The sequence below is a fragment of the Oncorhynchus tshawytscha genome, linkage group LG28, assembly GCF_018296145.1.
Source record: "Oncorhynchus tshawytscha isolate Ot180627B linkage group LG28, Otsh_v2.0, whole genome shotgun sequence".
Lineage (NCBI taxonomy): Eukaryota > Metazoa > Chordata > Actinopteri > Salmoniformes > Salmonidae > Oncorhynchus > Oncorhynchus tshawytscha.
Genome location: NC_056456.1, coordinates 26,883,791 through 26,896,140, shown reverse-complemented (window position 1 = coordinate 26,896,140; position 12,350 = coordinate 26,883,791). Strand labels below are relative to the sequence as shown.

Sequence of the window (12,350 nt, the reverse complement as noted above, 5' to 3'; positions counted from 1 at the left end):
ATCAAATAAAAATGCTTGTGGGGATATTTTTCAGAGGCAGGGACTGGGAGACAAGTCAGTATCGAGGGAAAGTTGAATGTACAGAGAGATCCTTGATGAAAACCTTTTCCAGAGCACTCAGGACCTTCGACAACGACCCTAAGCACATAGCCAAGACAACGCAGGAGTGGCTTCGGGACAAGTCTTTGAATGTCCTTGAGTGGCCCACCCAGAGCCCGAACCTGAACCTGATCGAACATCTCTGGAGAGACCTGAAAATAGCTGTGAAATGATGCTCTCCATCCAACCTGACAGAGCTTGAGAGGATCTGCCTAGAAGAATGGGAGAAACTCCCCAAATAGAGATGTGCCAAGCTTGTAGCGTCATACACAGGAAGGCTCAAGGCTGTAATGACTGCCAAAGGTGCTTCGACAAAGTACTGAGCAGAGCGTCTGAATACTTATAGTACCAATCAAAAGTTTGGACACACCTACTCATTACAGGGTTTTTCTTTATTTTTACTATTTTCTATATTGTATAATAACAGTGAATACATTACAACTATGAAACAACACATAGGGAATCATGTAGTAACCAAAAAAGTGTTAAACAAATCAAAATATATTTTCTATTTGTGATTCTTCAAAGTATGAATGAGTAGTTGTGTCCAAACTTTTGACTGGTACTGTATGTAAATGTTATATTTCAGTTTTTTATTTGAATACATTTGAAAAAATGTCTAAAAACCTGTTTTGGCTTCATGGGGTATTGTGTGTAGATTGATGAAAGGAAAAAACCATGTAATACATTTTTTAATAATGCTGTTATGTAACAAAATGTGAAAAAGTTAAGAGGTCTGACTACTTTCCGAATGCGCTGTAGCTACATATCGGTATGATTCCTCATAGAAATAGATACATTGTAATATGGTTTTCTTGGCAATCTACTAATTTTCGTGGTTGTAAATAGAACTATACGTATTGGAAACGTGTTTATTGAAGTCTGGTATTGCTTGCTTGATTACATGGGTCGAATTTGATCCACAGAAGTGTATTGTGCATATCACAACGAGTTGCTGTACTTATGAGCGGTTTTCTATGTTTGAAGAGGGCCTATAGGCGTATTTATTTGGCAAGACAGCTGTGCATGGCTGCATCCCACTGTAGCAGGCTGTATGTTTTGGTTATTTAGATCTCCAGTCGCCTTTTGTTTACTGCGTTTGTTTACTGTTAATGTGACAAGCCTAAATATAGCTCGTGTCATGCCTTTATGGATCCGATGTTTTGTTTACTGGGCTTATTTGGTACTGCTGTTTTGTTCTGTTCGCATTAATTCGTTCTCATTCACAGTTGTGTCTTTATTCTAAGTCAAACTGCTATTCACTATGTTTGTTTGCATGCATGAATAACAAGGCTACTACTTTCAGCATTTCGTTTGCATTATTTTAGTAAGACAGCTGTGTGTGCGGCTGCATTCACATAAGATGTTTGTAATAGGTGAACTACCCTATCTATCTTGTAGCTTATATTCATTACCAAAACGGCCTTGCTTTAGTGTGTAGGGCGCTGTCCATTGTGCTGATGCAGTACAGCGGAGATAGGCTACAGATTTCGCGTCCACCTGTCACTTCAAAAACCCTCAATGATTTTGGAGTCTCAGCATTTGTTTATTGTTGTATAGCGCGATATAAGCAGAATTCAATATAATTCCAAAATGTTACCCCCTCACCGATTTCAACTGCCCTCTTAGTCACTTTATCCTGACGCTCAGTCTGGTGTGTTAATTTGTTTGAGTGTGTGTGTCTCTGTGTGTCTCTGTGTGTGTGGGTGTGTGTGTGTGTGTGTGTGTGTGTGTGTGTGTATGTGTGTGTGTATGTGTGTGCAGGGACGTACTTGGATGAAAGAAATCGGAACTGGCATTTCAAATACACTGGTCCATTTTTTCCTCGAGGCCCCCATTAACGGCCATTATTTTTATCTCACGGCCCTCCGGCCCATTTTTCCCATGAGCCCCACTGTTAGCCAGATAATGATCATTTTGTGCAACAAAAAAAAACATATCTTAGACAGGCGCACTAAGCTAAAGATGGACCAGCCCATCTGGCATTTGCCAGAAATGTGTGTATGTGTTGGTTCTTTTTTTGTGCGTGCACATGTGTGGACAAAAAGTACTTATCACGTCGTAGTGCTATAATATATATATGCCTCATCAACCTGTAACCTAATACCTTCACCATTGTGGGAGTAGATTTCCCCCATCAACATTGGAACCCCATATCTCTCCCTGATCTAATTGTGAATAATGTCATTATTTAAGCTCTCCATCTAGGGAACTCGATGGAAAATGTTTTAGTGTGAACAATATTCACTTTGTCAGGGAGTGTATTTCCCACCATGAGAATAAGAAAAAAGGGATATCAAGTAGAGGATGTGGGTAACCTACCATCTCTGCTTGATGGTGTGGAAAACCCTGCATTGTTCTCTTTATAAGACCAGAACCTAAAACAGTACATTCTGTCAGTGTAAAGGCTTCCAATGATAGGCTTTTATAGTAGCTTAGTGTATCACAGATTGTGACAAGTACATTGAGATTCATGCAGTATCAGTGAGCTGCACAGAATTCAGTCGTTTCATTGTATGAAACATTGTACAGTGTAACTGTATGAGCCACAGGAGGGCGCCAGTGGTAATCCTTATTCTGATTTGAGGCTGAGATTCGCACCCTCTGGGCCCAGTTTTTCAAAGGTTATCTATGCGGAATTCGGCTATCGGATAGGATTAAATGCATAGAAATTGAATAAATAGAACGGAAGTCCCATTCATGTCAATGATTTGTGAGTTCTGTTCATTCTATTTCTATGTATTTAATCCCATCCGATAAGCGAAATCCAGATAGATAACTTTGAAAAACTGGGCCCAGGTGAGGCAATGTAGTCATAACAATCAATATGAACTACAAATACATGTACACGTATCCAGTAATGCCAGATCAGAAAGGAAGGAAAGGGCTGGCAGATCAAGACTCAAGGATCAATTCTATTACAAATATAACTCTTGAGCACTGCCTGAATCAATGTCATATAAAACCATCTGAAGGACTACATCCTAGGGTCCGGCTAACTAAGAAACTGCTCTAAATCCTTTCTGCCATCAAATAGTACTAACCTATACCTAACATCCAGGACAGCAAGGGCAGATGACAATTGTTCATTAGCTTTATTCTTTGGTTAATGTGAATATGGGTGACACATTTGACATAGAAGAACACACAATCTGACTATGAGTCATGACCTAGCCTACATTCAGGGTGACATGACAGGCCCACCAGAGGCAGACGTGGAACACAATGTGATGCAACACTAAATAGGGCATTTTACACAATTAAATTGGTCCAATAATATGGGATCACTAGCATGTGATACACCCCCCTTCTATGTCAACCAGGCTACTGAAAGGAGTGTATCATAGCTTACTTATTGTGTACAACAAACTTGAGTATATATAGTATACTCTACACTTAATAACTGACACGTCAATAAATTAATACAACGAAGTGAACACATTTTAAATGTAATCTCATAAAACATTTACATGTCTCCTGCTGGCATTGGAGGAGGCAGCACGCCCGGGTTCCGGGTCAGGCCTGTATCTCAACCAGCACACCAACCACGTCATAACAACAGAGAACATGGCCATGATGCTGGCTACAGACAAACAGATAGGGCCGACTGGAGACGGAGGGTTGTTGAAGTTATGCACGAATATGAGTCCCAGAAACAGCAGCACAAGCATGGAGACGAAGCCGAAAATGGCGCACACACAGCCTGTAGTTAGCACGATGCGCCTACAGTTCTGACAGCTCTCGTATCCAACACTGTCGTAAGAGTTCGCAGCGGCATTACCTCCGACCACAGCTACAGACGGGATAGCCTGGTCCTGCGCAGCTACGGCTGCCTCGTTCGCCACCTCGCGGCGGTACGCGGCAGTGAGCGCTGGGTGCAAAGGAGGAGGATACGGTGGCAGGATGTCCTGCGGAAGACTGTCATCCTGGATGTAGAATGGATAAGCATCGGTAACTTTAGTGTTGTTGGGGAGGTTGTGTATCCTGTACTCAGGCACCGGGGTCCGGTGGCGACAGAGAGGGCAGCCGATGCGCCATCCTCGGTCCTCACGAAGGTGGAGAGTATTCAGACACTCCTCACAGAAAGTGTGCAAACATTCCAGAATTTTGGGCGTGCGACGGTCCAGGTCGAAGTAGTTATAGCATATTTTACACTCATATTCCTCATAGAGGGAAACATCTTCATACACCTGCGCCCCGATTCCTTTAGTTCCTGCTACACTCGGCGCCTCTGCCATGTCATCCTCGAATGTTTACATGCTCAAAATAACTTCTGATGTGATGCGATCAAATGATTTCCACTGCCTCTCACCCGGGCTCACACAGACGCAGTGAGTTCCATCGCCGCCATTCTGTGTGGTTTTGTTATCATCAAATCCCGGAATAGAGATATAATACCGTAATACGACGCAATGGGAATTTGATGAGGTAATGCTGGGGGTTTCCTAGCTGAGTCGGTGAAGAGGCGGCAGCAGTTTTAGCCCTCTCTCTCACAGAGGACAGGACAGAGCAGCATTCACGGTTCCCTTCCCCCGCTGCTGAAGCTCGGCATGAACCAGAATCTAGATTAGAGTCGTTCCCCCTGTAGAGCTGTTTGGTTCACAAGTCTGGGGCGCAACTGGGGTACTGGCACAACCCAGACCAGTGCCAGATTAGGCTACATGATCATATTATTCAGGTTTAAACCCGTTTAGATCAAAACCTGTTACATACTTAAAGGAATTAACCCTTACTGCAAAACACCTAATCTATCCTCCTGCCAAGTACCTATTTGTGTAGCCTACAGCCTATCTGAACAAACAAAAACAATAGGCCTATTCGTCGTTTTAGAGATAGGCCTACATCTTGTCGTTTGAGAGAAATAGTTAACAATATCTTTATTGTGATCAGTCTGCGCACTGCTGTTTTAGACATTTCAGCACCACACTTGGTGGACAGCGCCAGGGATTCTAATCAGCACCATGCGACGACACCTCCCGCCTGCTAAATCAAATCCTATTTTATTTTATTTGTCACATTCACATGGTTAGCAGATGTTAATGGGAGTGTAGCGAAATGCTTGTGCTTCTAGTTTCCCGACAATGCAGTAATAACCAACGAGTAATCTAACTAACAATTCCAAAACTACTACCTTAAACACACAAGTGTAAAGGGATAAAGAATATGTACATAAAGATATATAAATGAGTGATGGTACAGAACGGCATAGGCAAGATGTAGTAGATGGTATCGAGTACAGTATATACATATGAGATGAGTAATGTAGGGTATGTAAACATAAAAGTGGAATACTTTAAAGTGGCTAATGATACATGTATTACATAAAGATGGCAAGATGAGGTAGATGGTATAGAGTACAGTATATACATATGAGATGAGTAATGTAGGGTATGTAAACATTATATTAAGTGGCATTGTTTAAAGTAGCTAGTGATACATGTTTTACTCATCCCATCCAGAAAAAATGCTTACTCAAATTAAGCGATTTTTGCACCCTGTCATAGTTTATTGACCAACATGGGCAGCAAATAATGAAATAACTTATTTTTTTAGCCAGTGCAGACAATCTGAACCAGTATCCTAGGCAAATACCGACACAAAGTGAGTCGATGTGGAGTGTGTAGAATGTGATTTCAGAATGTGCAGTGTGGGCTTCTCGCTGTCTGTGTGTATAGCCTGAAGATGCCGTATACTGCATCATACAGTAGGGCAAAAAAGTATTTAGTCAGACACCAATTGTGCAAGTTCTCCCACTTAAAAAGATGAGAGAGGCCTGTAATTTTCATCATAGGTACATGACACTTCAACCATGACAGACAAAATGAGAAGGAAAAAAATCCAGAAAATCACATTGTAGGATTTTAAATGTATTTATTTGCAAATTATGGTGGAAAATAAGTATTTGGTCAATAACAAAAATGTATCTCAATACTTTGTTATATACCCTTTGTTGGCAATGACAAAAGTTAAATGTTTTCTATAAGTCTTCACAAGGTTTTCACACACTGTTGCTGGTATTTTGGCCCATTCCTCCATGCAGATCTCCTCTAGAGCAGTGATGTTTTTGGGCTGTTGCTGGGCAACACGGACTTTCAACTCCCTCCAAAGATTTTCTATGGGGTTGAGATCTGGAGACTGGCTAGGCCACTCCAGGACCTTGAAACGCTTCTTACGAAGCCACTCCTTTGTTGCCCGGGCAGTGTCTTTGGGATCATTGTCATGCTGAAAGACCTAGCCACGTCTCATCTTCAATGCCCTTGCTAATGGAAGGAGGTTTTCACTCAAAATCTCACGATACATGGCTCCATTCATTCTTTCCTTTACACGGATCAGTCTTCCTGGTCAATTTGCAGAAAAACAGTCCCAAAGCATGATGTTTCCACCCCCATGCTTCACACTAGGTATGGTGTTCTTTGAATGCAACTCAGCATTCTTTGTCCTCCAAACACGACGAGTTGAGTTTTTACCAAAAAGTTCTATTTTGGTTTCATCTGACCATATGACATTCTCCCAATCTTCTTCTGGATCATCCAAATGCTCTCTAGCAAACTTCAGACGGGCCTGGACATGTACTGGCTTAAGCAGGGGGACACATCTGGCACTGCAGGATTTGAGTCCCTGGCAGCGTAGTGTGTTACTGATGGTAGGCTTTGTTACTTTGGTCCCAGCTCTCTGCAGGTCATTCACTAGGTCCCCCCGTGTGGTTCTGGGATTTTTGCTCACTGTTCTTGTGATCATTTTGACCCCACGGGGTGAGATCTTGCGTGGAGCACCAGATCGAGGGAGATTATCAGTGGTCTTGTATGTCTTCCATTTCCTAATAATTGGTCCCACAGTTGATTTCTTCAAACCAAGCTGCTTACCTATTGCACATTCAGTCTTCCCAGCCTGGTGCAGGTCTACAATTTTGTTTCTGGTGTCCTTTGACAGCTATTTGGTCTTGGCCATAGTGGAGTTTGGAGTGTGACTGTTTGAGGTTGTGGACAGGTGTCTTTTATACTGATAACAAGTTCAAACAGGTGCCATTAATACAGGTAACGAGTGGAGGACAGAGGAGCCTCTTAAAGAAGTTACAGGTCTGTGAGAGCCAGAGATCTTGCTTGTTTGTAGGTGACCAAATACTTATTTTCCACCATAATTTGCAAATAAATTCATTAAAAATCCTACAATGTGATTTTCTGGATGTTTTTTTCTCATTTTGTCTGTCATAGTTGAAGTGTACCTATGATGAAAATTACAGGCCTCTCTCGTCTTTTTAAGTGGGAGAACTTGCACAATTGGTGGCTGACTAAAGACTTTTTTGCCCCACTGTATATGCTTTAACTGTTTAATCCCAGCCCCAGGCTTTAGGTTACACTCAGACTCGGTTTGTTGTTCTACACACACACACACACACACACACACACACACACACACACACACACACACACACACACTCATCCTAATCAATAAGACTAGAACCTCCAAATGTATGGATCATCAGGTGAATTTCATGTGTTGATATGTGATGTAGATTAGGCTGTATCTGACAAATTGGAGGTAAATGAACACCATACCTTGAATAAACATTTTCAGATTATGATTTCAGATGATGATGATTTCAGATGATTCATGATTTCAGATGATGATTTCAGATTTTATGTTTTTATTGATGTTCTCATTATTGTATTTTGCCAATATCACAGTGCTGAATGTGCATCTCTTTGACATGATAATTTAAGTGAAAAATGATCCTTAACCCTTGACCTGTCTGAGTTAACCCTTAGGTACAGATTTGTATTATGTTGTCAGTCAGTCAGCCTCCCTGTTAGCTAGGTGTGTTGGAACAAAGCACAGGTTAAGTGTTCAGTGTCTGACAGAGCCTCTGCAGGAATTGGTGTGTGTGATTGTGTTGCATATTCTGTGGGAGGTTGTACATGAAGCTGATGTGTGTGTGTGTGTGTGTGTGTGTGTGTGTGTGTGTGTGTGTGTGTGTGTGTGTGTGTGTGTGTGTGTGTGTGTGTGTGTGTGTGTGTGTGTGTGTGTGTGTGTGTGTGCGTGTGTTGTACGTGAATGCATTACTTACGTACATGTTCATATACTGCATGTATCTGTGTGTCTGAATGTAACCTACAGCCTGGGGCTGGGATTATACAGTATAAGCAACTCAACTAGCACCACCAGCTGCAATGTAGCCAGGCTACAAACAGCAGGACCTGGTCCCTCCCTGTACCAACCCCATCTCATTTGGGATTAACTCTACCTCAGTTCACCATGGGGTTGTCTGTGCCTGTGGAGGCCATAGTGGAAAGCAAGGCTGATGACTGTAAGGGTTTGTAAGCAAATAAAGTCCATCTTAAAACTGAGAAGTAGGAGGTGAGAACAAGGAGTGTAATAAAGGTCTTAGGCAATGGAGGAAGAGTTGGCCAGGATCTCCTCACTGCTCAGAACTAGGGTTCATCTGATTCATTTGTGTCAAATATACAATTCTCTTCTACAGGGTTTTACTGGTGGATATGTATTGCTATAATCATCTCTCAACAATGTTGTTTCATTGTAAAGTGTGTTTTTTTTTCATGAATTTGCATAGATCCATTCTCTTCCCAAATTACTCGACCAAATATCATTGTGGCCTCTCATGCTTTCTATGGTTGCAACTAGTGAAATATTAATGAGACTGTGGAATGGGATCTCTTTCTCACTCTTTGTCTCTCTGTGTGTGTGTGTGTGTGTGTGTGTGTGTGTGTGTGTGTGTGTGTGTGTGTGTGTGTGTGTGTGTGTGTGTGTGTGTGTGTGTGTGTGTGTGTGTGTGTGTGTGTGTAACTTGATGGCAACATTTCTTTAATGGAGGTAAAATTATGGTCATTTAAAAAATAGCATTAGTTGAAGTCAAAATGTCTTCATCCATCTTGTGAAAAGCTATTGGATGAAACGATCATAACAAATGCTGCTTAAAGCAGTACATCGCCCTCTATTCTCCTATCAGAGATCTCCATTGTCTCCGGGGGGTAACTGTTCCCCAAACTCTCATTTTAACTAGTCATCTTGCCTCTCTGATTGATTCTGATATAGAACATGCCTGAAAGAATTCTGGCAACAAAGTGGGTATTTGTTTCCCGTTTGGTATTGTTTTAAGAGGAGACTGGGCTGGGTAGTTAAAGTCTGTCTCTTTCATGTCCCTCAAAGGGGCTCCTTCACTTGGTCATCCAGCCGGTGAAAAAGGGCACTTAAATGCCAACGTGACAAAAGCGTGAGAAGAAAGAGAGGGTGCCAGGCTACTGGGCTGCCATTGGGGAGCCATAGATAACACGGTGTCTGGGAAAGGGGGCTTCGTTTGGGAGAGACTGCAGGGCTTAAAGTTAAAGATGACTTTGAAATCTGCACTCCACCTCCTCTCTGTCCTCCTCCCTCTTTCCCTCCCTCCATCACTCTCTCCATCAGCCACCCTCTCTCTGAAAAATAAATCTGCCGCCAGAGAGCAGGGGATGAGCCAGGAGAATATCCTCTTTAAGATGACAGAGAAGGATCCTTTTGTTCCCCTAATCCTCCTCGCCCCTCTTATCCCCCTCCTTACACCCCTCCCCTCCCCTTGGCACATTTCAAGCCCAACTGGACGTCAAAGGGGCTGCATGCTCAGGCAGGGACTCAATGGTTACATTTTTCATTCTACATCACTCAGAAGAACGGGATGATCTGAGCATTATTTTTTTTATACATTCTCTCCCCTTGTTTTTAAGGGTAACAGACACAAATATCTGTATTTGGGACTTTAATTGTATAACTTCATGATTCTGAACTGCTCTCAATTGTAGCTGGCAGTTTACCAGAATTTAGCCAGCATTTAAGTTAATAAGAGCTTGATCTTTGCAGTCTTGCTATGGAAACCATACAATCATCTCTTTAACAGTGCCATAGCAACCATAATGAGAAACATCACCCCAATTTCTTGTAATGTAATCTATTTCCATTCATTCATACAATTCCCCATTGACACTTTACCATTCATCATATATTATGGAGGGTATTAGACAAATGACTAAACACATTACTCATCATCATAATCATGAAGTGATCACATGACATGGGTCAATATTGGTGCTGCTCAGAGTGACTCCCAAGGGAGAGTCTGTCAGCTAGTCTAAGCCTGTCAGGGAGAAGAGGTCATCACCTATGGTTAGGTCTCAGGATACTATGCATTTCCCTCTCTTCCTCTGTCTGCCTTTAGGGTCACCACTAAGTGTGCACCTAGGCACCAGGGCAAGCAGCTCAAGTGCGTGTCGGTGTCATTATCAGATTGGACACACATATTTACAGAGGAGATGAAAGTGCTTCCTCGGTTTATAACATCTGCCCTCTGATGGTGGGTGAATCATCTTGATGACCTAGATGAGAAAGGAATAGCCTGGGGACATCTATTACTGCCTCCTTGTACGCACAGATGCTGTGTGTGTGTGTGTGTGTGTGTGTGTACTAACACATGTGTGTCCATTGTTTACATGAGTATGTTGGGGAACCTAACCCTATTAGACACATGGTCAATATAAACCATGTGAAAGGATGATCGTTCTTGCTTTAATAAGCATGCCAATACCCTGGAGATGTTTGGCTGTACTGAGTGGATATCATCAGTCTAGGGTCAGGGGGTCAAGAGGGGCTTACCTTGCCATTTCACTTGCATGTCGTTTCTAAGGTGAGCATTCGCTCTGTAGCTCTTTCCACATGCGAAAATCCAAATTAAATTTCACACTTCCTCTTTCACTCCCTCTCTTTTGTATTACAACCCTATTTTCAGAGCTGTAGTACTCAAGGCCGGTCTCGAGACCATATATTGAGTGTCTTGGTCTTGTCTCGGTGTCGGATACATTTGTACTCTGTTTTTACTTGGTCTCGGACAGTGAGGACTCGTCATTTCTTCCAGAGACCAGCCGAGACCAGCGGAGTAAAAAACTCATAATTATCCGTTTCCATTCAGTCAGCGCATAAATATATACACTCATTTCTTGAATCATTAATACAGTATCTTAACAGCCTTTATATATATTATAAACATGCTTGCGCAGTGGCGAACCTACAGGCCTTCAGTGTGTGACAGGTTCGTGATTCTGAAAGGACAGCAACCGTAATAGCAGCGCACTCATGTACGATAGCGCACTCTTTGTAAAACAAAGGGCCAGTGGTGTAGTGGAGACTATACGCAGGTATAAGCCATATGCCCCGTTTCCTTTCATTGCTATACTCACTTCTTAATCCCTACTGATGCTTACAAAAGTTGAAGTGGAGGTATAGGACTTATCAATTATGTAGTACAATAGAGAAACCATGCACAAATTAGCCTATACAGTCGCAAATCACGTGAAATATATTCACATTCGCTCCGAACACAGCCTAGTTTCAGCGGAATATTATCTGCAGACAGGCAGCATGAGTGTGCAGCTCTCAACTGTTTTTTGTTGGCATAGAGCAGCTCACAGAAGAATGACATCGGTAGCCGGTAGGGTAGAAAAGACGTTTCAACTTATGATATTTACCAGTAAATGCTACCTAAGACAATAATGAGCATGCAAACGAGGTGTTGAAAAAGTCCGAAGTGTTGGTTAGTAGGCTATTTGCGATGCGCAATTGTCATCATGCATCAGGGGCGTAGACATGGATGGGCCTGGGTGGACAAAGGCCCACCCACTGGGGAGCCAGGCCCTGACAGGCCCACCCAAACAGATTGATGTGTTTTAACCATTGTTGTGGACTTAGACAATCACATTTTTTGTATTAAAAAAAAACAACATGATTTTGAGAGTGAAAATCTGAAAAATCTATAGGAAAACTAATTTAAAAACAGAGTGCCTTTCCTTCACTGGGCGGGCCATTTGGAAACTTTTTGGCAGAATTTGAGTATACCCACTTCTCCAGGCACCACTACACCACTGCATAGGACAGATGGGAAGACAGCAGTCACACACAGCATGATGTTAAAGGATAAGAAGTCCATAAAATCTGAAATAATAAGCCAGTAGGTTCCAATCATAAGAATACAAAAACACAATCATTAGGCATTTCCCAATATTTGTTTGCTGCCTCCATTCAGGGTGCACTGTTTCAGTTTCAATGACTCACTATTCTGGACAAAAAAAACAGACAAATGTAACAGGCTGGGAATGTCAATACAATCAAACTAGCAAGGGCAATGATCACAAGTCAGTCATAACGTGGCTAATAGGCTAGCGTATCTATTTATATAGCAAGCTAAAAACACGGAGCCTAACGTTAGCTAGCTA

At 42.2% G+C, this 12,350-nt stretch overlaps 1 protein-coding gene across 1 annotated transcript; it reads right to left on the bottom strand.

Moving 5' to 3' along the window:
• Positions 1 to 3,177: 3,177 nt before the first annotated feature.
• LOC121841198 (E3 ubiquitin-protein ligase rnf152-like) lies at positions 3,178 to 4,631 on the bottom strand. Its single transcript, XM_042308132.1, has one exon. The coding sequence runs from the start codon at positions 4,335 to 4,337 to the stop codon at positions 3,555 to 3,557; it is 783 nt and encodes a 260-aa protein (XP_042164066.1). The 5' UTR covers positions 4,338 to 4,631; the 3' UTR covers positions 3,178 to 3,554.
• Positions 4,632 to 12,350: the final 7,719 nt, after the last annotated feature.

Bases quoted from the DNA above. Each gene is read 5' to 3' on its own strand.
- LOC121841198 (XM_042308132.1), bottom strand. From the start codon at position 4,337: ATGGCAGAGGCGCCGAGTGTAGCAGGAACTAAAGGAATCGGGGCGCAG.